Source organism: Trachypithecus francoisi, unplaced genomic scaffold (genome assembly GCF_009764315.1).
Source record: "Trachypithecus francoisi isolate TF-2019V2 unplaced genomic scaffold, Tfra_2.0 Lachesis_group14, whole genome shotgun sequence".
Lineage (NCBI taxonomy): Eukaryota > Metazoa > Chordata > Mammalia > Primates > Cercopithecidae > Trachypithecus > Trachypithecus francoisi.
Window position 1 is genome coordinate 59,826,897 of NW_022681459.1, and position 26,887 is coordinate 59,853,783.

A 26,887-nucleotide genomic window follows, 5' to 3' on the forward strand; every position below is an offset into this window, starting at 1 on the left:
AGCTGAGATTGCAGCACTGCACACCAGCCTGGGTGACAGAGCGATACTCTGTCTCAAAAAAAAAAACCAGCTTCCACAATGCTGCCCCCTGGATGGTCCAGAAGTTTTCCATTTTTCTCCATTATTCCCTTTGGCTTGGGACTAAATGAATGCCTCATTTTCAGATAGTTATAATCATAGCACAGGTATGAGTTTATGTGAGCTGCTCTTTTCATGTGATACTACGTAATTTTCCATGGTGCTAGAATCTTTGCAATTGTTTATTGATTATGTACTATTTCTTTGAGTGGATATACCATAATTTGCTTAACCAATTTTCAAATTTAAGAGTTAGGTTGTTGCCAGTTTTTTCTTCTAATATGTATTACTGGAGTGAATATGTTGGTATTTTGTTTTTTTTTTTGTTTGTTTGGTTGTTTTATTACCAGTTTTCTTTTCCAAAAGAGTCATAATCATTTATGCTGCGCTTTTTTCCCCCCCGTACCAGCTGTAGCCTAACCTAACCAGAAGGGATATCATCTTTTAAATTTTTTAGGAAAATTTTTTTGAGACGAGTCTCGCTCTGTCACCCAGGCTGGAGTGCAGTCGTGCGATCTCAGCTCACTGCAAGCTCTGCCTCCTGGGTTTATGCCATTCTCCTGCCTCAGCCTCCCGAATAGCTGGGACTACAGGTGCCCACCACCACGCTTGGCTAATTTTTTTGTATTTTAGTAGAGACGGGGTTTCACTGTGTTAGCCAGGATGGTCTCGATCTCCTGACCTCGTGTCTGCCCGCCTCAGCCTCCCAAAGTGCTGGGATTACAGGCATGAGCCACCACGCCTAGCCAGGAAATGTAATAGTTACAAATTTATCCCCCCAGTTTTTGCCTGCATATATTTGATCATGACTGAAGATGGATATTTTCTGTAGCTTACATGGCTAATACGAGTTTTGACACCCAGAAAGCAATCTTTTTAGATATGCAGCATTCTTGTGTGTTTCTTTTCCTCTAGCCAAGGAACTGACTTGCGAATTCTGAGTTGCTTTCAGACTCTTCTGATCTCCCAAGTCAGGGAGAAAGCCAGCACCTTCATTACACTTCATCTTATTCTGAAGTCCTATTACAGTAAGATAACTTTTAGCCACTGAGAAAAATATAGGCTATGCCCATATGCAAACAGGACATAGAGTATGAAATATTAAGTCACTGAGCAGATCTTTATGCTTGATGCACTTAGGATGATCCCACATTTGCACACACATACAAATCAAATGATACAGGTGTTATAGATATATCTAGGTACAAGCAGTCAACTAATTTCTAGCAAGATTCCTCAAGATTCCTTTCTAAAATGCTTCCCAATGTCACAGATTGGGAAATACAGACTAGGTTTTGCAGTGGGCATATTATATATCTTACCTCATTGTTTACCATGAGTCTTTTGCTTATTTAACTTCTGAGTCTCCATTTATGAAAAGGACTACTAACATTTCTTAGATCGTGGTGAGAATGAAATGCATTAACGTTTGTGTAAAGCACCTGGTAGAGTGTGTCACATGTGTTAGGCATGCAATAACTAAGTGATAGCCACAGTTATTAGAGATCTGACCCAAATGTGTGTCAGGATTTTCAAAAATATGGATTTGGGTCCTCCTTGCCTAATTTTGTGGTACAGTGAAAGAAAGGGTTGTGGGCTCTAGAATCAAAAGAGCTGGAGTTACAGAATGTCAGCTCCAACTTGTCCTAGAGGAGTGACTTCTGGAAAATTTGGACTTTTGGAAAAAATTACATAAATTTTCCCCCTCATTCATTAATTGAGATACAGGTAAAACCACACAGTGACTGACATATATAGATTGCTTAATAAATGGCATTTGTTTATTTATTTATTTATTGAGACAAGTCTTACTCTAGTACCCAGGCTGGAGTGCAGTAGCGTGCAACCTCGACTCACTGCAACCTCTGCCTCCCAGGCTCAAGTGATCCTCCCGCCTCAGTCTCTGGAGTAGCTGGGACTACAGGCACAAGCCAGCACACCCAGCTAATTGTTTTATATTTTTTGTAGAGATGTGGTCTTGTTATGTTGCCCATGCTGGTCTCCTGAGCTCAAACAATCTGCCTGCCTCAGCCTCCCAAAGTGCTGGGATTACAGGTGTGAGCCACTGTGGCTGGCCAGCAATTTTTATTATATCAATAGTACATACCTTAGATACTGGTTAAAGGTGAATAATTGGTTTGTTTTTACTAAGCGAGGTAAAGCCAACACATTCTCTGCTTAGAGGAAGATTTGTAGAGAAAATCACATAGATAACACCTTTTAGGAGCTCTTAAGATACAGCAGGACACATTTTAAGAGGTCTTAAGAACTAGATGATCTCACATAGCAAGAAGGAATTCGTGGGCCTGGGGATGCTTAAGAGAAGGCTCCAAGTTGAGACCAAGGTGAGAGTGGGCTGATGGCACAAAGAGGGTGGAGCAGGCTTATTTGAGAGGGTGGGGAGGAGCAGAAATTGTTGGGAAGATGTCACAGGGCTTCAGGGCCTATAGGGAGTGTGATGGTGTCAGAATGGCAGGTAAAGAAAAGAAGGTACTGAGAAAGAGAACTTTTCAAGTGTTATTCTAGCCCAAGAAAGATGAAAATGACAGTGACGAGGATGGAATGGGAAAGGACAAATACAGGAAAGAGAGTAGTGTCATGATGAGGTAGCATGGTAAATACAGACTCAAAGTGAAAGGTCAGTTTGGGGTTATTCTAAAACTTCTTGGGACGATCATGGTTTTCTTGAGAATAGGCAGTTGGGTCAGTTGAAGAAGAACAACATTATCTTTGTCATTGAAAATGAGTTGGTTACTGCCTAATAATAAAGGCATTTTGTTATCTTTTAGAAATGATTACAGCCACAAGTGACACTCTCCAGAGTCCTTAAGTACTGATCTGTCTAGAGGGCCAGAGGCGTTGCTCTGTCTCTTCATGGTCATTAAAACCTTTGCCATGTGGTTAATAAGCCCTGCAGACCCCACTACATCCTTGGCATTCAGAGCCCAGCACCTGCCTGTAACTCTCTTCATAGTATCTCATCCAATTTTGGACTTTGGGCATTTCTTAGTTTCTTGCAACTTGGCTGTGCATCTTGTCTGACATTTCTAAGTGTTTTGTTGAGGGAGGATTTTTAGTCCCTGTTCTATGTCATAGTCATGAAATAGAAGTCTCTCATTCCCCAAGTGATAACAGTCTACTCTGAAATCCTAGGAATGAGAAAAATTCTTGTCAGGGTCCCAGTAGAAAACAGATGGCACACTCAGACTGGGTAATTTGAGGAGTGTTTAATTGTATCATTCAGGGTTCATTCAGGAAAAGAAGTTTTCTATTCCAGGTATGAATGATGTTGATACAGGAATTAAGGCTTTACCCAACCCTGGAAAAACTGGAATGGGGAAGGTTTCTGATGATTTCATACTAGAGTGTCATAGTGAGTGGTTCTCATGAGCTCATGGGGAAGCCGCTATGAATCCACGTGTACTGCATCTACCTCCAGGGAACATCATCAGCCTCTACATTTATTTTGCCTTCTGAATCTCTCTTGCACTTCTCATTGCAAACTCTAACCCAGAACCATGCTGGTAAAGGGTTCTGGAACGGTAGTTCTCAGCTTCTGATCTGCAGAGGAGAGCTTGGAAGGAGGATGGTCGTGATGCTGAGTTGACAACAGTGCAGAAGATTAATAAAGGGACAGTACAGGGTGAGCAGGGTTTGGGGAAACCAACAAGAAAGTGAAGTCTTCTGGCCTGGCAGTAGCAGGGAGTTGTTACCTACTACCTTCTAGCCCTGAAGAGCAGAGTATGAAGTGGTTCCTGGAGCTTGGAGAAAGTGGCTGTATGTTCAGGTTGCCCGATGGAGCTGCAGCCATTGGTGGAGGGTCTCAGCCAGCCTCAGTAACTTCGGGGTGGGAGTCAGGAGAGTAAGTTCCTCTCTTACTTTCCTCCTCTCCTGCCTTTTACCAGCCAAACTGGGTCAGAAGGCAGAGGGTGGTAGAGCCTGTCAGTTGTCCCTCCAGTGTCCCTTCTAGGGCACAGAGTAGGGTGAAGAGAGGCTGTGGGGGGCGAGCAGGGAATATCCCCCACACAAAGGCTGTAACTAGATGCATCATTGTCAATATCTTGAGGATTTAAAGGCAAAGAAGGAGAATAAGAAAATCATGAAAGAGGATGAAAAAATTAGCTGGGGTCAGGTGCAGTGGCTGAATTATAACACTTTGGGAGGTTGAAACAGCAGGATCACAAGAGCCCAGGAGTTTGAAACCAGCCTGGACAGCATAGTGAGACTGTCTCTATTTTTAAAAAACTATAAAAATTAACCAACCATGGTCCCAATTATTTTTTAAAAATTCGCCAGGGGTTCCGTGCCTGTGGTCCCAGCTACTTGGGAGGCTGAGGCAGGAGTATTGCCTGAACTGGGAGTTGAGGCTGTGGTGAGCCCGTGGTTGTGCCACTGTACTCCAGCCTGGGCAACAGAGTAAGACTCTTTCCAAAAAAGAGAATGGATTGGGAAGTGGGATGTTGTTGGACATATGGAGGAAGGAGGACAAAGAAAGCCAGTGTTGGTTTTCTGTAAGAGGGCAAGGTCATCAACCTTCCAATAGGATGGGGAGAACAAGTCTGCAGCTGGTTATGTGAGTGAGTTTGTGAGGTTGGCACATGGACTCTGGAATGTATAGGCACAGAGTTCTGTACCTCACTAATACACGTCCACAGCCCTTCTGAAACTGTTAGGTAGGAATATAGGAGAAAAACAGGAAAGGGAGAGTTAGTATGGATGGGAAGTACGTTGGTAGACCTCTTTTTTATTTCTTTATTTATTGAGACGGAATCTCGCTTTGTTGCCCGGGCTGGAGGGCAGTGGTGCAATCTCAGCTCACTGCAACCTCTGCCTCCCAGGCTCAGGCAATCCTCCCGCCTCAGCCCCCCAAGTTGCTGGGACTACAGGCACGCATCACCATGTCCGGCTAATTTTTGTTTTTTGTTTTTTGTTTTTGTTTTTGTTTTTGTTTTTTGAGACGGAGTCTCGCTCTGTCGCCCAGGCTGGAGTGCAGTGGCCGGATCTCGGCTCACTGCAAGCTCCACCTCCCGGGTTTACGCCATTCTCCTGCCTCAGCCTCCGGAGTAGCTGGGACTACAGGCGCCCGCCACCTCGCCCGGCTAGTTTTTTTGTATTTTTTAGTAGAGACGGGGTTTCACTGTGTTAGCCAGGATGGTCTCGATCTCCTGACCTCGTGATCCGCCCGTCTCGGCCTCCCAAAGTGCTGGGATTACAGGCTTGAGCCACCGCGCCCGGCCTTAATTTTTGTATTTTTTATAGAGATAGGGTTTCACCGTGTTGCCCAGGCTGTTCTCGAACTCCTGAGCCCAAGCCATATGCCTGCCTCGACCTCCCAAAGTTCAGGAATTACAGGTGTGAGCCACTGTGCCCAGCCTCTTTTTTAGAGTATGTATGCAAGTTCCTTAGGTGACTTACTCCTTTGGGGCATCAGATTTTCCTTATTACTATTTGTATTCATTTAAACAAAGGAATTCAGGCACTTATTATTACTAATCACAGTGCTTTAAAACTGACTACACTGATGCTTTTTTTTAAGATGATGGGATAACATTGGAATTATCTGTTAGCATTTTTTTTTTTTTTTTTTAAGAGACAAGGTTACTGTCACCCAGGGTGGAGCACATTGGCACATTCATAGCTCATTGCAATCTTGAACTCCTGAGTTCAAGCATTCCTCCTACCTCAGCCTCTTGAGCAGCTGGGACTGTAGGCATACCTCATCACACTGTATTTTAATTTTTTTTTTTTTCCCCAGGCTGGTCTTGAACTGACCTCAAGCGATCCTCCCACTTCAGCCTCCCAGAACACTGAGATTGACAGGTGTGAGCCACCACACCCAGCCTATTACTTATTTTATAGCTCCAGGTTTACGTTTTCTGTTGTTGGTGTATACTACTTGGTTTTCTTAATTGGTTTTCTTGGCATTCCTAGAAAAGATAAACCTGGGCAACCACCTTCTAGTACTCAGGTGCTTCATGTATACTAAATATTTAGCGTGACTGGACCCATGCAGGATGTATTTGGCCTTGAATTTTTTTTTTTTTCTTCTATTCCATAAAGTAGAACCATAACAATAGGGAAAGGGGTATCATACAGGACAGGGAATCTGCCTGGGAGAGCTGAGAACAGACCTGAGAAGGAGTCCTTCCTGTATCTGTTTCCGTGTCTGGAGATAGGGCAGCCTGAGGCCTGATATGCTGATATTTAAAATGGCCTTTAGCTCTTGGTGGCTCCTATTTAGGAAGAATATGGAGCAAGTGGCAACATTGTTTATACACTCAGATCTTCAGAAGCCTGATTTTATTTCCAGAAGGATTAATTAAACAACATGTAACATAGTTTTTTATAGAGAATATCTCTTGAGAAAACTTTTCATTAGTTTAAACTGCTAACTTTAATGTTTTTGTTCAATTTAGCCCCCATTCAGCCTTGTTTTATCTAGAGAAGGCCACTGGCACTGAGTAGAGCAGGAGCACATCACAAGCAGAAAAAATTAATATTCGTGTAGACAGAATTGCTCTTGATAGTTCTAAGAATGATGGGGGAGGTAAAGAGCCAGCTGGAACAGTATGGAGGTCCTTGTGAGAGGGCGGCAGTGAAGGGACAGATTTATTGTGGGTGACTACCCACTTTCGAAGGCCGACCTGACAGGACAACTGGCATCTTTTACTGACCGTGTGGAAGACCCGCTGGGCAGTGTAATGTTAAGAACATGGCCTGCCCCCGGCCCTGCTGCCTAGGAGCTTTGTGAACTCTGCTTCTGTCTCCCCATCTGTAAAACGAGCATGCTAGTGTTGTGAGGGTTAAATGAGTTAGTGTATGTGAAGTGCTGGAACAGTGTCAAGCATCATCATCACTGTTTGAATAGCTATTACCTACTGCCCTGCAGATTCATTGGAACAAAGCAACAGAGGCATTTTGAATAGGATGAGAAGTTGTTTCCTTTAGATTCTGACATTATTTTACAGGAATATTTAATGATGGTTTTGGGTCACATGACTATATAATCAAACTTAAGGAAGTAGACCCTTGTCTAGCTGTTTTAGACTTAACGATATTTCAAGATGTGGGTCAAGGTTTTAGAATTTGGGGTTACTGGCCATCTTCTGCTCTAATCCATATTTACTTTCTGAAGTCTTAAAAGTTCTCGTGTGGACTCAAGCTGGGTCTTTCCCTTAGAACTGGACCCATGGGATTTTACAGGCAAGGTCTTCACCATCCTCCAACTCAGCTTCTAGGTTGATCATATTCTGTTTTCACTTTCTACAATTCTGTCATGTCACTCCCACAGCACCATCTCTGAATATGTGAGTTCTAGCCTAGTTCTCTGAGACCTAGTGTTTACACCGTTTAATCATTCACATAGCCTCCCATGTGATGATGTGAAGATTACAACAAGGAACAGGCAGTCTCTGCCCTTTATGGAGTTTACATTTTAGTCGGGGGACAGACAGACAGTAAACAAGTAGCATATATGTGTCTTGTTTGGAGTAAGTACGGGGCCAGGCAGGAGATAAAACGGGGGAGGGAGTTACAGCCGGGGAAAAGGTGTGGAGCTAGCTGTTTTTACTAGAATGACCAGGGAATGAGTGATACTTGCCCAAAGACTGGAAGGGAGAGCAAGCTGTCTGGCTTTGGGAGAAGAATGTGCAGGTGAGAACAGAGTTCCTATGTAGATATGCGGTAGGCCCATTCCAGGAACAAGGAGACTGTGGGGCCAGAGCAGAGAAGTGGTAGGGGAGGAGGTCGGAGAGGTCATGGGATGGGAGCCGGTGCCTTTGAGACCAGTTACCCCAAGAATGAGGTGGGAGCCACTTCAGGGATTGGAGAGGATGAGTCTGACTTATCTTTAAAAGGGTTGTTGACTTTCCTGCAGGCAACTTCACTTTCAGTTCCCCTTCAGGGAAACTAGGAAACTAGCTTCATAAACCATTGTAACTAAACTAAACTGTCTATTAGTACCTCACTTTACCCCATATGTGTTTCGGAACTTGTTTTTTTAAATTGGTTCTAAAGTCATTTGGAGCAATTTGGCCTTGTCCCGTTCATCTCTGACTCTGAGGAGACAGGCCCAGGAAAAAGGGGAAAAATCAGCTTGATTAAGAGGGATCATAAAAGGTAATACAAAGCGGTGGCTCAGTCAGATAACTTTGGTGGAAAGAGTCTGGGTCCTAGGCTTGATGAATTCCTGCTTTCCTCTCTGTTTTTTGCTGTCCTCCAAGATGATTGCTTCTAATTCTTCTTTCATAGTAATGGCCAGTAGTAACTGTGAGTTTAAAAATTGGCAAATAAAAATACCACATGGTGGGTAAAGGTGCTGAAACTTTTACCCAAAATAATCTGGAAAAATAGTCACTGCTATTCACTGGCTTAAGTCTAGCCCTTTGTACCTGGGAACTGAAGGAAAGTGCTGGAGAGAGAAGGGTGCCTTAGACACAATCTTAGGCCAAGAAGAGGATGACTTCAAAGTTTGTGTGGAACCCATATGGGCTGAGTGTCCTGGAGTCACCAGTCATCACAGGTAGTTGGCAATTACAGTAAACCTGCAAAAATATGCACTTGGATAGAAGGAATTCGCTGCATTTCTCTGGCCAGTTCTGTTTCTCAGTGTTGGGGAGTGGCGATCAGCAGCCAGTGTTAAAACCCGCAGTTCAGTGATCACCCTAATACATGAAAGCAAAGAAATAAAAGTAGTGGCTTATGCCTGTAATCCCAAAACTTTGGGAGGCCGAGGCAGGAGGAACGTTTGAGGCCAGGTGTTTGATGCTGCAGTGAACTATGACTGTGCCCCTGCACACTCCAGCCTGAGCAACAGAGTGAGACCTTGTCTAAAAAATAAAAAAAGAAATTTGGTTTTTCTTACCCCGTACCCACTCCACCCCCCCCCACCCCCCCCCCCGCCGTAACTGGAAGACTCATTGAAAAACTGCTGTTTTTCATTGACAGTAATAACACAGCCCCATATTTTAATCTGGTTGAGTTTGGGGGCTCATTTGTCTAATAATGAAGGCATTATTAGATGTATAAGACATACATGTTTTTGCTATGTTGGGTTTTATGCACTCAGGGTGCTGTTTTTCATTGTACTACAGATTCTTGTCTTACTCTTTAGGCCATTTCTCTGCATATGTGCATTTTCAGAAGTGGATAGGGTAAAATATAAAAGATGAAATTCAAGATCAGGCTCGGTGGCTCACACCTCTAATCCCAGCACTTTGGGAGGCCAAGGCGGGCAAATCACGAGATCAGGAGTTCAAGACCAGCCTGGCCAGCATGGTGAAACTCTGTCTCTACTAAAAATACAAAACATTAGTCAGGCATCGTGGCCACGTGCCTGTAGTCCCAGCTACCCGGGAGGCTGACGTAGGAGAATTGCTTGAACCCTGCAGGTAGAGGTTGCAGTGAGCCGAGATTGTGCCATTGCACTCCAGCCTTGGTGATGGAATGAGACTGTCTCAAAAAGAAAAAAAAAATTCAAACCAGTCAGCTTCATCTGGACATCTGAATCATCTTATCCCCTCCATCATCTAGACTTGATTTGTACCGAGGAGATGCGTGTCTAATGTTTTTCTTTCTTTTCTTCTATTTCTAGGAGGGCTGTTGGCCTGCTGCTGTGCTGCTGAACAGTATGCAGTCCTTTCGGGAGCAAAGCAGTTACCACGGAAACCAGCAAAGCTACCCACAGGAGGTACACGGTTCATCCCGGATAGAAGAGTTCAGCCCTCGTCAGGCCCAGATGTTCCAGAATTTTGGAGGTGCAGGTGGCAGTAGTGGTGGCAGTGGCAGTGGCAGTGGTAGTGGACGACGAGGAGCAGCAGCTGCTGCGGCAGCGATGGCTAGCGAGACCTCTGGCCATCAAGGTTACCAGGGTTTCAGGAAAGAGGCTGGAGATTTTTACTACATGGCAGGCAACAAAGACCCTGTGACTACAGGAACCCCACAGCCTCCTCAGCGAAGGCCTTCTGGGCCTGTGCAGAGCTATGGACCCCCCCAGGGGAGCAGCTTTGGCAATCAGTATGGGAGTGAGGGTCATGTGGGCCAGTTTCAAGCACAGCACTCTGGCCTTGGCAGTGTGTCACATTATCAGCAGGATTACACAGGGCCTTTCTCTCCAGGGAGTGCTCAGTACCAACAGCAGGCTTCCAGCCAGCAGCAGCAGCAGCAAGTCCAGCAGTTGAGACAACAGCTTTACCAGTCCCATCAGCCCCTGCCACAGGCCACTGGCCAACCAGCATCCAGCTCATCCCATCTACAGCCAATGCAGCGGCCCTCAACTCTGCCATCCTCTGCTGCTGGTTACCAGTTAAGAGTGGGTCAGTTTGGCCAACACTATCAGTCTTCTGCTTCCTCCTCTTCCTCCTCCTCCTTCCCTTCACCACAGCGTTTTAGCCAGTCTGGACAGAGCTATGATGGCAGTTACAGTGTGAATGCTGGATCTCAGTATGAAGGACACAGTGTGGGTTCAAATGCACAGGCTTATGGAACACAATCCAATTACAGCTATCAGCCTCAATCTATGAAGAATTTTGAACAGGCAAAGATTCCACAAGGGACCCAACAGGGGCAGCAGCAGCAGCAGCAGCAGCCGCAGCAACAACAACACCCTCCTCAGCATGTGATGCAGTATACCAACACTGCCACCAAGCTGCCCCTGCAAAGCCAGGTGGGGCAGTACAACCAACCTGAGGTTCCTGTGAGGTCCCCCATGCAGTTTCACCAGAACTTCAGCCCCATTTCTAACCCTTCCCCAGCTGCCTCTGTGGTTCAGTCTCCAAGCTGTAGTTCTACCCCATCTCCTCTCATGCAGACTGGGGAGAATCTCCAGTGTGGGCAAGGCAGTGTGCCTATGGGTTCCAGAAACAGAATTTTACAGTTGATGCCTCAACTCAGTCCAACTCCATCAATGATGCCCAGTCCTAATTCTCATGCCGCAGGCTTCAAAGGGTTTGGACTAGAAGGGGTACCAGAAAAGCGACTGACAGATCCTGGGTTGAGTAGTTTGAGTGCTCTGAGTACTCAAGTGGCCAATCTTCCTAACACTGTCCAGCACATGTTACTTTCTGATGCCCTCACCCCTCAGAAGAAGACCTCCAAGAGGCCCTCATCTTCCAAGAAAGCAGATAGCTGCACAAACTCTGAAGGCTCCTCACAACCTGAGGAACAGCTGAAGTCCCCTATGGCAGAGTCTTTAGATGGAGGCTGCTCCAGCAGTTCAGAGGATCAAGGTGAGAGAGTGCGGCAACTAAGTGGTCAGAGCACCAGCTCTGACACCACCTACAAGGGTGGAGCCTCTGAGAAAGCTGGCTCCTCACCGGCACAAGGTGCTCAGAATGAACCCGCCAGACTCAATGCTAGTCCTGCCGCAAGAGAAGAGGCCACCTCACCAGGCGCTAAGGACATGCCATTGTCCGACGGGAACCCAAAGGTTAATGAGAAGACAGTTGGGGTGATTGTCTCCCGGGAAGCCATGACAAGTCGGGTAGAAAAGCCTGGTGGGCAAGATAAAGGCTCCCAAGAGGATGATCCTGCAGCCACTCAAAGGCCACCAAGCAATGGTGGGGCAAAGGAAACAAGTCATGCATCACTTCCCCAGCCAGAGCCTCCAGGAGGAGGAGGGAGCAAAGGAAACAAGAATGGCGATAACAACTCCAACCATAATGGAGAAGGAAATGGCCAGAGTGGCCACTCTGCAGCGGGCCCTGGTTTTACAAGCAGAACTGAGCCTAGCAAATCTCCTGGAAGTCTGCGCTATAGTTACAAAGATAGTTTCGGGTCAGCTGTGCCACGAAATGTTAGTGGCTTTCCTCAGTATCCTACAGGGCAAGAAAAGGGGGATTTCACTGGCCATGGGGAACGAAAGGGTAGAAATGAAAAATTTCCAAGCCTCCTGCAGGAAGTGCTTCAGGGTTACCACCACCACCCTGACAGGAGATACTCTAGGAGTACTCAGGAGCATCAGGGGATGGCTGGTAGCCTAGAAGGAACCACAAGGCCCAATGTCTTGGTTAGTCAAACCAATGAATTAGCTAGCAGGGGCCTTCTGAACAAAAGCATTGGGTCTCTATTAGAAAATCCCCACTGGGGCCCCTGGGAAAGGAAATCAAGCAGCACAGCTCCTGAAATGAAACAGATCAATTTGACTGACTATCCAATTCCCAGAAAGTTTGAAATAGAGCCTCAGTCATCAGTCCATGAGCCTGGGGGTTCCCTCTCTGAAAGAAGATCAGTGATCTGTGATATTTCTCCACTAAGACAGATTGTCAGGGACCCTGGGGCCCACTCACTGGGACACATGAGTGCCGACACCAGAATTGGGAGGAATGACCGTCTCAATCCAACTCTAAGTCAGTCGGTCATTCTTCCTGGTGGTTTAGTGTCCATGGAAACCAAGCTGAAATCCCAGAGCGGGCAGATAAAAGAGGAAGACTTTGAACAGTCTAAATCCCAAGCTAGTTTCAATAACAAGAAATCTGGAGACCACTGCCATCCTTCTAGCATCAAGCATGAGTCTTACCGCAGCAATGCCAGCCCTGGAGCAGCAACCCATGATTCCCTTTCAGACTATGGCCCTCAAGACAGCAGACCCACGCCAATGCGGCGGCTCCCTGGCAGAGTTGGTGGTCGGGAGGGCATGAGGGGTCGGTCCCCTTCTCAATATCATGACTTTGCAGAAAAACTGAAAATGTCTCCTGGGCGGAGCAGAGGCCCAGGGGGAGACCCTCATCACATGAATCCACACATGACCTTTTCAGAGCGGGCCAACCGGAGTTCTTTACACGCTCCCTTTTCTCCCAATTCAGAAACCCTAGCCTCTGCTTATCACACAAATACTCGGGCTCATGCTTATGGGGACCCTAATGCAGGTTTGAATTCTCAGCTGCATTATAAGAGACAGATGTACCAACAGCAACCAGAGGAGTATAAAGACTGGAGCAGCGGTTCTGCTCAGGGAGTGATTGCTGCAGCACAGCACAGGCAGGAGGGGCCACGGAAGAGTCCAAGGCAGCAGCAGTTTCTTGACAGAGTACGGAGCCCTTTGAAAAATGACAAAGATGGTATGATGTATGGCCCACCGGTAGGGACTTACCATGACCCAAGCGCTCAGGAGGCTGGGCGCTGCCTAATGTCTAGTGATGGTCTGCCTAACAAGGGCATGGAATTAAAGCATGGCTCTCAGAAGTTACAAGAATCCTGTTGGGATCTTTCTCGGCAAACTTCTCCAGCCAAAAGTAGCGGTCCTCCAGGAATGGCCAGTCAAAAAAGGTATGGACCACCCCATGAGACTGATGGACATGGACTAGCTGAGGCTACACAGTCATCCAAACCTAGTAATGTTATGCTAAGACTTCCAGGCCAGGAGGATCATTCTTCTCAAAACCCCTTAATTATGAGGAGGCGTGTTCGTTCTTTTATCTCTCCCATTCCCAGTAAGAGACAGTCACAAGATGTAAAGAACAGTAGCACTGAAGATAAAGGTCGCCTCCTTCACCCATCAAAAGAAGGCGCTGATAAAGCATACAATTCCTATGCCCATCTTTCTCACAGTCAGGATATCAAGTCTATCCCTAAGAGAGATTCCTCCAAGGACCTTCCAAGTCCAGATAATAGAAACTGCCCTGCTGTTACCCTCACAAGCCCTGCTAAGACCAAAATACTGCCCCCACGGAAAGGACGGGGATTGAAATTGGAAGCTATAGTTCAGAAGATTACATCCCCAAATATTAGGAGGAGCGCATCCTCGAACAGTGCAGAGGCTGGGGGAGACACGGTTACGCTTGATGATATACTGTCTTTGAAGAGTGGTCCTCCTGAAGGTGGGAGTGTTGCTGTTCAGGATGCTGACATAGAGAAGAGAAAAGGTGAGGTGGCTTCTGACCTAGTCAGTCCAGCAAACCAGGAGTTGCACATTGAGAAACCTCTTCCAAGGTCTTCAGAAGAGTGGCGTGGCAGCGGGGATGACAAAGTGAAGACAGAGACACATGCAGAAACGGTTACTGCCGGAAAGGAACCCCCTGGTGCCATGACATCCACAACCTCACAGAAGCCTGGTAGTAACCAAGGGAGACCAGATGGTTCCCTGGGTGGAACAGCACCTTTAATGTTTCCAGACTCAAAGAATGTACCTCCAGCGGGTATATTGGCCCCTGAGGCAAACCCCAAGGCTGAAGAGAAAGAGAACGATACAGTGACGATTTCACCCAAGCAAGAGGGTTTCCCTCCAAAGGGATATTTCCCATCAGGAAAAAAGAAGGGGAGACCCATTGGTAGTGTGAATAAACAAAAGAAACAGCAGCAGCCACCGCCTCCACCCCCTCAGCCCCCACAGATACCAGAAGGTTCTGCAGATGGAGAGCCAAAGCCAAAAAAACAGAGGCAAAGGAGGGAGAGAAGGAAGCCTGGGGCCCAGCCAAGGAAGCGAAAAACCAAACAAGCAGTTCCCATTGTGGAACCCCAAGAACCTGAGATCAAACTAAAGTATGCCACCCAGCCACTGGATAAAACTGATGCCAAGAACAAGTCTTTTTACCCTTACATCCATGTAGTAAATAAGTGTGAACTTGGAGCCGTTTGTACAATCATCAATGCTGAAGAAGAAGAACAGACCAAATTGGTGAGGGGCAGGAAGGGTCAGAGGTCACTGACCCCTCCACCTAGCAGCACTGAAAGCAAGGCGCTCCCGGCCTCGTCCTTTATGCTTCAGGGACCTGTTGTGACAGAGTCTTCGGTTATGGGGCACCTGGTTTGCTGTCTGTGTGGCAAGTGGGCCAGTTACCGGAACATGGGTGACCTCTTTGGACCTTTTTATCCCCAAGATTATGCAGCCACTCTCCCGAAGAATCCGCCTCCTAAGAGGGCCACAGAAATGCAGAGCAAAGTTAAGGTACGGCACAAAAGTGCTTCTAATGGTTCCAAGACGGACACTGAGGAGGAGGAAGAGCAGCAGCAGCAGCAAAAGGAGCAGAGGAGCCTGGCCGCACACCCCAGGTTTAAGCGGCGCCACCGCTCGGAAGACTGTGGTGGAGGTCCTCGGTCCCTGTCCAGGGGGCTCCCTTGTAAAAAAGCTGCCACCGAGGGCAGCAGTGAAAAGACTGTTTTGGACTCGAAGCCTTCCGTGCCCACCACTTCAGACGGTGGCCCTGAGCTGGAGTTACAAATCCCTGAACTACCTCTTGACAGCAATGAATTTTGGGTCCATGAGGGTTGTATTCTCTGGGCCAATGGAATCTACCTGGTTTGTGGCAGGCTGTATGGCCTGCAGGAAGCGCTGGAAATAGCCAGAGAGATGGTGAGTATGAGAAATCTCTTACTAGCTTGGGATTTTTATTTCATTTGGTTCCTTTTCTCTCATGTTTTTGTTCTTACATGTCGCGTGATTATTCTTCCTCGTTAAAGCGCCTATCCCCACATGATGGACAGAAAACGAAATAGGTAATTTGGAAGATTTGTGTAGACTTCTAAAATCATTTTTCATTTTTTGAAATGTATAACTTATGAAGCATACTATGATTGTATTTCCTTCTAAAAAATTTAATTTCTCTAGGATTACTAACTCATGTATTCATTTGCTTTTTATTTTCTTGGACCACATCTTTTCTAACCCACACTTTCCAATTGGGATATTTATTCTTTGGATTGGCTTCATAACTGTTATCCTGGGGCAGATCATCATCTTCATTTCTTTCTGTCCTCTATTGAATGTTCTGTTTCCTGAATCCCAATACCATGTCGTCATGATTCTTAAAGTGGGCCTTCATTTAAGGGTGTGCATCATCCTTTAGTAGTTTTGTGAGAAAGGGTGCATGGAAATGCAAAAATGTTGAGATCTTGTATATTTGAGCATGACTTTATCCTAGCCTCATGCTTAATTGAGAATTGGCTAGATGTGGAATTCTAGATTGGAAGTGATTTTTCTCTTACTGTCTTGCAGTCATTGTTCCTGGTTTGTCCTCTAGCTTCCAGTGCTGCAGATGAGAAGAATGCCATTCTAATTTTTCATCCCTCGTACGTGTTCTGTTTTTCTCCTGGAAAGTTTGAGGATCTTCTCCTTTTCCCTAGGGTCTTGAGATGTCAAAATGATAGGTCTTGACTAGGTCTCCTCATTGATTATGTTGGCTACTCTATGAGATCTTAACGTACGCTGATGTCTTTCAGTTCAGGAAATTTGTCATGTGGTAGTTCTTTGAAAATTTCCATTTTCTCTGCTCTCTCTTTTTATAATTCCTATTAATATAAGGCATTTTACCTCCTGGATTGATCCTCTGTTTTTATCTTTTCTCCTCTGTTTTATCTCATTATCTTTTTGTTCTGATTTCTCCGTGCTTTCTTCCAACTTTATCATCTAATATTTTTGTTTTGTTTTGTTTTTTTGTCACTCAGGCTGGAATGCAGTGGTGCGATCATAGCTCACTGCATTCTCGAACTCGGGCTCCCTGGTACCTGGGACTAAAGGCGTGTGCCACCATGCCCAGTTAATATTTATATTTTTTGCGGAGACAGGGTCTCACTGTGTTGCCCAGAGTGGTCTCAAACTGCTGTACTCAAGCAATTCTTCCACTTTGGCCTTCCAAAGTGCCAGGATTATAGGCATGTGCCACAAGCCACAGCGTCCAGCCTTCTAGTCTTTTATTTACTTATTTTTTTCCTGATATGAAGAGCTTTTTTTTTTTTCTCTGAATGTACTGACTTTTAAAGAACAATCAGATCCTAGTTGATGGCTGTAACCGTTTCTCTTACTTTTTGAATACATTATAATGTGTTTTTTGTTTTTGTTTTTGTTTCAGACAGTTTCACACCCTTACCCAGGCTGGAGTGCAGTGATGTGATCATGGCTCACTGCGGCCTCCAACCACTGGGCTCAAGGGATCCTCCCAAGTAGCTGGACCACAGGTGCATGCCAGTACACCTGGCAAAGTTTTTTTACTTTTTGTAGAGACAGCGTCTTACTTTGTTGCCCAGGCAGGCTGGTCTCACCTCCTGAGCTTAAGCAATCCTCCCACCTCAGCCTTCCAAAGTGCTGGAATTATAGGCGTGAGCCACCACTCTTGGCCTGTATTGTAATTTTTAAAAATCTTTGTCTGTTTCCTATTTTCTCTTTTCTTGTTAGAGGTTCTTCAGATGTCTTGATATATATTTTGTTTGTTTGTTTGTTTTTCTTTTTTTTTTCTTTTTTGAGATGGAGTTTCGCTCTTGTTGCCCAGGCTGGAATGCAATGGCGCAATCTCAGCTCACTGCAACCTCCGCCTCCCAGGTGCAAGCGATTCTCCTGCCTCAGCCTCCCGAGTAGCTGGGATTACAGGCATGTGCCACCATGTGCAGCTAATTTTGTATTTTTAGTAGAGATGGGGTTTCTCCATGTTGGTCAGGGTGGTCTCGAACTCCTGACCTCAGGTGATCTGCCCACCTCAGCCTCCCAAAGTGCTGGGATTACAGGCTTAAGCCACCGCGTCCGGCCTTGATTTATATTTTTAAGAGGGAAAGAGACATTTTAAAAAATGGCTTGAAGCTCTGTGTTACAGTATGGGCCAGGCTTGCTAGCCTGTAGTCCTCTGCGTAGAATAATAAGGCAGGCAGCCAGCATATAGGTCTTTTCTCTGAGTTGAGTTTTCCCAGAGGAAAAAAAAAAAATTTTTTTTTGTTTGTTTTATTCCAGAGAAAAATCTTGAGATTTCCTGTCTAGAGGTGCAAGCTTGGCTGCCAGCATCCTAAAAGCCAAGTGGAGAAGGGGATGTAGGGTTGTGTGGGTGGGGATATGGGCTTATCATTCAGTGGGTGGACTTTGACAGTCTCCCACCTGTTTTTAGTAGATGAGGACAGTTACCTGGTTGAATTAAGGATCTAACTCCTCTTAGAAACTTTGGGCTAATGCTCTATTTTTCAGCCCCATGTTGCACCCCCACTTACTGAGGCCTCCCCAAGCTCTGTGCCGTAAAGTGGAGGGCTTTCTAATGGCTCCTCCACTGCACTCATCATTACTGTCTACTTCCTTTCAGTGCACAGAATCACTGTTACTCACTTCATCTCTGCTATTTCCAATTTCCCATTGCTCATGCTGTCATGAGTTTATCTTGCAAGTTTATCCACTTTTTTGTGGGAAGGGATCGGATGTACAACTGTATGTTTCGTAGTCTACCATATTATTTTTAACCTTCTGGCAAAAAGGAAGTGCCCCTAGACTATAGTAAAAATTATATTGAATGTGAAATATATATTTGAAATTAGAACATTTTAATTCAGTCACGCAAGGAGCTTGCCCGTTCCTCTTATGTCCCCTAATCCCCCAATTATGGTCTTTTATTTTTCCCTCCTTCCCTCTCTCCATTATTAACATCACTGTTAATAATTAACGTCCCTGTGAAACTCCAAGTTAGAGGTAGAAGATTTACTTCCCCTAAGAAGTTTATATGCAATGACATTTTAAAATGCAAAGATCCTAGGAGGATGTAACATTTAAGACCCTAAAGTACAGAATTCTTTAGTCAAAGTTGAGCCCTCAAAATAATCCGTTAATCATCCTCTTGCCAAAGTTGAGTTCTTGCTTCCCAGCTTTCCTTGGAAAGTCACAGTATTTGGTGGGTTTTTTGTTGTTGTTTGTGTTTTGAGACAGAATCTCACTTTGTTGCGGAGTTTCACCATGTTGGCCAGGCTGGTCTGAAACTCCTGACCTCAGATCATCCATCCGCCTTGACCTCCCAAAGTGTTGGGATTACAGGTGTGGGTCACTGCGCCCAGCCTTTTTATTGCTTTTTCATGTGCATATGTGTATGTGACCATCTGACAGTGTTTTCGTTATTTCAACATTTACTATTATTAACATAGCACAGTTTTTATGTGTAAACTTTTAGGCATTCTATAGCAATAATTGATAATCAACAATCAGGCTAAATATTCCCCAGCAAATCTCTAGATCCTATGTCTCAATCCAGGTCTTAGGCCGGGTGTGATGACATACGCCTGTAATCCCAGCACTTTGGGAGGCCGAGGTCAGGAGTTCAGGATCAGCCTAGCCAACATGGTCAAACCCCGTCTCTACTAAAAATATACAAAAATTAGCTGGGCATGGTGGTGGGCACCTGTAATCCCAGCTACTTGGGAGGCTGAGGCAGGAGAATGGCTTGAGCCTAAGAGGCAGAGGTTGCAGTGAGCCAAGATTGTGCCACTGCACTCTAGCCTGGGCGACTGAGCGGGATTCTGTCTCAAAAAAAAAAAAGTTAGGCTTGTTGTCTCTTCGAGCTGATGTACCACTATCACTGTAAGATCTGTTTCTAGCTTTTATTTACCTAGCTTTTATTCTACTTCTCTCAGTGCACTCAAGGACAAATTAAAATTACACTAACTTACCTTTTATTTAATTTGAGAGATGATGTTTCAGTTGTCCAGGATACTTTGAGTCTAGTTTTATCTTATTAGGTTTTAGCAGATAGATGTATTCAGTTTTGGTCTTGCTTAATGAGCATGCTCTTAATCCTATCATGTAAGATAAAGCCACGTATATTTCATTAGAGATCCATTTTCACCTGTGTATTAGGTGTTTTGACAAGCACAGTGTTACATTAAAATATTGGGAAGTCCTCAAGAGACATTGCTCCTCTCCCTGTGTCACACTACTCTGAAAATTGCCGAAAACTAGAACATTTCTTTATTTTAAAATGGCCTTTACTTTCCTTCCTTTTTCCCTTCCCACAAGTGTGGGAGTTGGGAATCTATTTATTTCTGCACAGTTCCCTTTGCTTCTGTCCAGCATTGACCCGTTTGTTTGCCTTGGTATAATTGTGGATGAGAATCAGAATGACCTCTGACATGAATGATATTACAGAGGTAATTGCCTCTGAACGGGTATGGGTATAACTTGGTATGTACAAATCACCTTTGAGACATTAAGGAATGCGAAGGCATGCAGGGATGTGACAGAAGGTGGATCTGGTGGCCATGGATCCCTTGAGGCTGCATAGCCCTACTAGTGGGAGAGGCTTTGCTTATTCCCCTCTCATAGAAGGTGCCCCCCCCAAATTTTTCCAAACCCCCTTGGGAAATTTTTAATCTTTTTTTTTTTTTTACCTGACAGTGTATGTTAACTCATTTTAGGTTAATTTTTATTTTCTATTTTTATTTTTATTATTTTGAGATGAGTTTTGCTCTGTTGCCAGGCTGGAGTGCAGTGGTGCGATCTCAGCTCACTGTAGCCACCTCCTCGTGAGTTCAAGTGACTCTCCTGCCTCAGTGTCCCTAGTAACTGGGACTGCAGGCATGTACCACCACAGCTGGCTAATTTTTGTATTTTTAGTAGAGACGGGGTTTCACCATGTTGGGCAGGCTGATCTCGAACTCCTGATCTCAAGTGATCCACCTGCCTCAGCCTCCCAAAGTGTTGGGATTACAGGCGTGAGCCGCCGTGCCTGGGCAATTTTCTTTAAATTTCTGAATCAATATATTAAAGATTATATTTAGGGTTTTTTGTTTTTCTTAAATTTATTTTTTGAGACAGGGTCTCACTCTGTCATCCAGGCTGGAGTGCAGTGGTGTGATCTTGGCTCACTGTAACCTCTGCCTCCCGTATTCAAGTGATTCTCCTGCCTCAGCCTCCCCAGTAGCTGGGATTACAGGTGTGTGCCACCACACCCAGCTAATTTTTGTATTTTTAGTAGAGACAGGATTTGATGGTGTTGACCAGGCTGGCCTCGAACTCCTGACCTTAAGGAATCCACCCTCCTCGGCCTCCCAAAGTACTGGAATTACAGGTGTGAGCCACCACACCTGGCCGATTTAGGGGTTTATTTTTAATACAAGTTTAAATAATGGATAATTATTTATTTCCCACATCTAACAGACTCACATCTTTCTTAAATTTAAGTTGTGATGATTTGTTTTTGTTTTTATTTTTTTTTTGAGACGGAATCTCGCTCTGTTGCCCGGGCTGGAGTGCAGTGGCCGGATCTCAGCTCACTGCAAGCTCCGCCTCCCGGGTTTACGCCATTCTCCTGCCTCAGCCTCCTGAGTAGCTGGGACTACAGGTGCCCGCCACCTCGCCCGGCTGGTTTTTTGTGTTTTTTAGTAGAGACGGGGTTTCACCGTGTTAGCCAGGATGGTCTTGATCTCCTGACCTCGTGATCCGCCCGTCTCGGCCTCCCAAAGTGCTGGGATTACAGGCTTGAGCCACCGTGCCCGGCCTTTAAGTTGTGATGAAAAACATGATTTGAAAAATATAAAATAGATTGCATTATGAAAATGAAACCACATATTAAAACATCAAAACAGCCAAGTCAGAAAGGTAGTCTCTCTAGTTTAACTATAAAATAGAGCCATCAGTCTACATGCTCTCTAAATTCTCAACTATATGTTCCTTGAAGGTGGTCATTTCCAGGGCCTGGCAAGGCCCCCATCCTGGTGAAGGCTCCCTTCAACTCCTATTCTCTGCTCCTAACTCCAGTACCTCACCCCCACCCCCACCCCTACCTGATTGTTCCTCCTCTGCACCTGCTACACTGCCCTTTCTCACATTCCCACACTCCCTTTCTCTGTTCTCCTCTCCCTCCCAGCCCTCCCTCTCTGGCAAGCACTTGCTGTTTGTTACTTCAGCTGGGACCCATCTTCATTTCTCACTCTCTAGGCAGTGGCGCCCTGTTCCCCTTGCTGTTTCCTTGGCTTTCAGTATATAGCAGAGAGTTGTATCTAATTTACCTGTTTTTCTTAACACTATGAGGTATATCTTTTTATATCACTACATGATGACATTGACACTAAATTTCCAGAGAAAGGGTTTTCTTTCAGGATTTTGTCCAAATTCTAAAGGATCAAGTGAAATTTTCAGTTTTGAATTTTATTGCATATATTACCTTACGGAATAAATCATGACAAATTGAAGGACTCAAATTTTACTATGATTTATTTATTGATTTTTTCTTTTTAGAGGTGGGGGATGATGTGGGGAGCATTACACATGATTTTAAAGTAAAATTTATAAGGAGTGCATGATTCTTTGGAAATGCCAAGGCTGGGCAAAGTGGCTTATGCTTGTAATCCTAGCACTTGGGATTACTTGAGCCCAGGAGTTTGAGACCAGCCTGGGCAACATGGAGAAACCCTGTTTCTACCAAAAATACGAAAATTAGCCAGTCTTATAACCCAGTCTCAAAATAAATAGAGGAAAATATTCAAAAAAATCCCAAAGGACCATAAACAAGAATATTGATAAACAAGCCACAACACACAAGTTGTTATATATTAATTACTCATCCCTGGGATGTTAAACTAGTTATTGCTAATCTGTTAAAAGAGCTAACAGTAAATAGCATGTAAAAGCAGGCATCCCTTTCAATTCAACAACTTTCTGAGTCTCTGCTGGAAAACCAGTTGAAATCTGAAGTTAAACTGCTGTCGGGGAACTTGCAGGGTGACTCAGCTTCAGCCTTGGCCCCTTAGCTGGTGTGTGGTTAGAGAAGCTCTATATCAAGGCTTCTGAACTTCATGCGGGGAAGTTTGTGTGATTCTGCAGAAAGCAACTCCTTGCCACACGCAGATCCTGCACTGGGGCTTTGATTTTTCCAAAAGATACGGCTTCCTTCATCCAATACTGTTTCAGAAAAATGGAGGTTCCTCCTCCGCTCCCCAAGCCAAGGCCAATTTTGTGAGACCCTCAAGGCTTGCTACTGCAGATCAGTTTTGTCCAATTTATTGGAAAAACGTATGAGAAGAGAAAATCAAGTCAGCTAAACACTTGTTCTAGAAGGTCCTGGCTTTTGCCGTTCTGCTCAACAGCTGTGTAGTGGGGAGGCCTGGGTGAGAGCCCCACAGTCCCACTGCTTCATATGAGTTCCAGGACTTGCTGTTTCCTCGCTGGGTCAGTAGCTCAAGTCACTTAACCTCTGTGCTTCACTGTCCTCATCATACAAAGCATGAAATCTGACAGCACCTACAGTAAACAGGAATGTTAGGAGGATTAAATGTGTTATTCTTTGGAAAGTGCTTAGAGCAGTGTTTGGCACATTTCAACAGTTAGGTGGTTTCAGAGGAAATGCAAACTGCAGACTGGTGTCCACCCTCAGATGGTGTCCTCCCTTATTGTCGTCTTAGTAAAGATGTGTTCCCGTTAGCAAGCTCACTCAGTGCTCTGGAGCTCATGTTGTAGTTCCATCGTAGTGCAGCTAGCTAATCTTTCCAGGGGTGTTAAGAGCTTAATCTCTTTGAAAGTTGTCCTGTGTGGAAATATAAACATTTTCTCCTTTTTACTGTTGTTGGAAACTCAAGTTTGCTGCAGGGGGAAGGGTGACAGGGTGTGAGGTATTTCAGGTGCAGTATTAATATTATGTCTTATGAAATAGCATCAGCCAACACGAACACACTCAGGAATTCTCTCTCAAGAGAGAAGGCAAAAGGGAGGGAATAAAATCTACCTTGCATGTTAAGTTAAAGGATTAATATTTTAGTGAAATGGCAAAGTTTTGATAGTGATTATCTAAAGCCAAACGAGTCTACCTGGTAGTAAAGTTGGGTTTTTGTTTTTGTTTTGTTTTGTTTTTTGAGACTGAGTCTTGCTCTGTCACCCAGGCTGGAGTGCAATGGCGTGATCTCAGCTCACTGCAACCTCCGCCTCCCAGGTTCAAGCAATTCTCCTGCCTCAGCCTCCTGAGTAACTGAAATTACAGGTGCCTGCCACCATGCCCAGCTAAGTTTTGTATTTTTAGTAGAGACAGGGTTTCATCATGTTGGCCAGGCTGATCTCGAACTCCTGACCTCAACTGATCCGTCTGCCTCAGCCTCCTAAAGTGGTGGGATTACAGGCATGAGCCACCGCACCTGTTCTAAAGTTTTTTTTTAAGTAAACTTTTTAACATGTCAGCACTAAAAGTAAGGCCCCAGATAATTAAGAATTCCGAGTTTGTGTGGTGTACTCACAGAATGGTTCAGGACAAATACTTCCCTATAGTACTCCACCTCCTCCCCCAAAACAGTGAATATAGGGAGAATATGTGAACTCCAGAGGGCTTGTATTGGTCCGTTATTGCGTTGCTATAAAGAAATGCCTGAGGCCGGGCGCGGTGGCTCAAGCCTGTAATCCCAGCACTTTGGGAGGCCGAGGTGGGCGGATCACGAGGTCAGGAGATCGAGACCATCCAGGCTAACACCATGAAACGCCGTCTCTATTAAAAAAATACAAAAAACTAGCCAGGCGAGGTGGCGGGCGCCTGTAGTCCCAGCTACTTGGGAGGCTGAGGCAGGAGAATGGCGTAAACCCAGGGGGCGGAGCTTGCAGTGAGCCGAGATCGCGTCACCGCCCTCCAGCTTGGGGCACAGAGCAAGACTCCGTCTCAAAAAAAAAAAAAAAGAAAGAAATGCCTGAGACTGGGTAATACATAAAGAAAAGAGGTTGAATTGGCTCACAGTTCTGGAAGCTGTATAGGAATCATGATGCCAGCATCTGCTCCGCTTCTGGAGAGGCCCCAGGAAACTTACAGTCATGGAGGGAGGCAAAGAGGGAGCAGGCTTCTTGCATGGAAGGAGCAGGAGCAAGACAGAGTGAGGTGGAAGGTGGTGCACACTTCTAAACAACCAGGTCTTGTAAGAACTCGGTCTCACAGGAACAGCACCCACATGATCATTCACCTCCCACCAGGCCCTACCTCCAGCATTGGGTACTACAATTCAACGTGAGATTTGGTGAAGACAGATCCAAACCGTATCAGTGCTCTATTGTATTTGAGGGATTTAGCCTTTAATTTACGGGCAGTGCAAAACCTCTAGTGATTTCTAAGCGTGTAAATCACATGTACAGGTTTGTGTTTTATAAAGGAAACTCAGGAAATAAGTAGGGAGAGATCAGAAGCAGACAGGTCATTCGAGAGGCTGTGGGAATAATTTGTGCAAGAGCTGGTAAGGACTGAGTGTGTAGTAGAAACAGGAGTCAGAAGGATTGGATGGATCTGAGAAACGTTTTTGGGATTCAAAGTTGATAGTTTTTTTTGTTGGTTGGTTGGTTTGTTTTGAGATGGAGTCTTGCTCTGTCACCCAGGCTGGAATGCAATGGCACGATCTCGGCTCACTGCAACCTCCACCCCCCAGTTTCAAACCATCCTCCTGCCTCAGCCTCCCAAGTAGCTGGGATTACAAGCATGCGCCACCACGCCCAGCTAACTTTTGTAATTTTGGTAGAGATGGGGTTTGACCATGTTGGCCAGGCTGGCCTCGAACTCCTGACCTCAAGTGATCCACCTGCCTCCCAAAGTGCTGGGATTATAGGCGTGAGCCACCACACCCAGCTAAAGTTGATAGATTTTAAACACTGACTAGATGTAGCAGGTTTGGGAAAGTGAGGCAGAGGTCAAGGATGAAGTTGAGGTTTCTAGCTCCAGCAAGTCAGTGGGTGGGGTGAGGGGTCATCAACATACCAATAACAGAAAGAAGGGTTGAAGAAAAGAAATTTAGGTTTGCATTTAATATATACTAGACAAGGAAATATTAGATATGAAGGCAGTTCAGCCTAATGTTTAGATCAGTCAACACTAGATTCTAATACAGCATTTTAAATGAGAGCTGCTTGCTTTTTATTTAGCCTTTCAAATAGATGTAAACTGGTAAATTTTTAAGTCCAAATTGAAAGTGGAGAGAAAAATAGGAAATCATGAGGTCTGTGTTATGTTTATAAAAAAAAAAAAAAAGAAAATCCCAAAAAGATGTCAAAAAAATTTAAGCTGTCATTATAATTATTCCTAAAATACAATGGAAGGGGAAACAGAAAGGATAACTTGCTGTTTGGGCTTTTTTTTTTTTTTTTTTTTGGGACAGAGTCTCACTCTGTTTGCCCAGTCTGGAGTGCAGTGGTGCAATCCCAGCTCACTGCAACCTCTGCCTCCCAGGTTCAAGCAATTCTCCTGCCTCCCCACCCATCTGGCTAATTTTTTTTTTTTTTTTTTTTTTTTTTTTAAGAGATGGGGTTTTGCCATGTTAGCCAGTCTGGTCTCGAACTCCTGACATCAGGTGATCCACCTGCCTTGGCCTCCCACAGTGTTGGGATTACAGGCCTGAGCCGGCACACTTGGCCTGTTTAGGTTTTTTTTTTTTTTTTTTTTTTTTTGAGGCGGAGTCTCGCTCTGTCGCCCGGACTGGAGTGCAGTGGCCGGATCTCAGCTCACTGCAAGCTCCGCCTCCTGGGTTTACGCCATTCTCCTGCCTCAGCCTCCCGAGTAGCTGGGACTACAGGCGCCCGCCACCTCGCCCGGCTAGTTTTTGTATTTTTAGTAGAGACGGGGTTTCACCGTGTTAGCCAGGATGGTCTCGATCTCCTGACCTCGTGATCCGCCCGTCTCGGCCTCCCAAAGTGCTGGGATTACAGGCTTGAGCCACCGCGCCCGGCCTGTTTAGGTTTTTAAAATAATTTTCCCAAGATACTGACAATGTGGTGAAAACCAAGACTATATTTAATTAACTGAGAAAGAGCACGTATCAAACATTTTTATGGGCCTGAAGAAAACCTCTCTGTTGTGCAGTTGCACCCTATTTCCTCAGTTTCAGAATGCAGTCTCGGTGCCTTTATGCACTGAATTGAGACTAGGCCAAGTGCTAGCACTTTATAGCGAAATGTGCTCTGAAGTGGGAATCGTTGCTCTACCCATAGGAAGTGGCAGGAAACATGGGAAAAGGCAGAAGAAAAGATAAACTGGCTGCAGGGTTTAGATGAGGTGCTGGCACCATCTGTGCTGGTCAAGGTTCCCAGTTGTACTGCTGAGTCATGAAAATTTATGTATTATTTACATAAAGATAACAGTAGTATTCTTATTGTAAAACTAATGGAACTATTAGTAAAAGAATGCCACAATCT

At 45.1% G+C, this 26,887-nt stretch overlaps 1 protein-coding gene across 3 annotated transcripts in view; it reads left to right on the top strand.

Moving 5' to 3' along the window:
- The window catches only part of TCF20 (transcription factor 20), a 114,088-nt gene that overhangs the window by 47,712 nt on the left and 39,489 nt on the right, over positions 1-26,887 (top strand). For all 3 annotated transcript variants that reach the window (XM_033233753.1, XM_033233752.1, XM_033233754.1), the window contains exon 2: positions 9,671-15,364. In XM_033233753.1, the coding sequence (XP_033089644.1) occupies positions 9,707-15,364 (5,658 nt within the window). In that variant the 5' untranslated portion in view covers positions 9,671-9,706. The remainder of the gene's footprint in view (positions 1-9,670; positions 15,365-26,887) is intronic.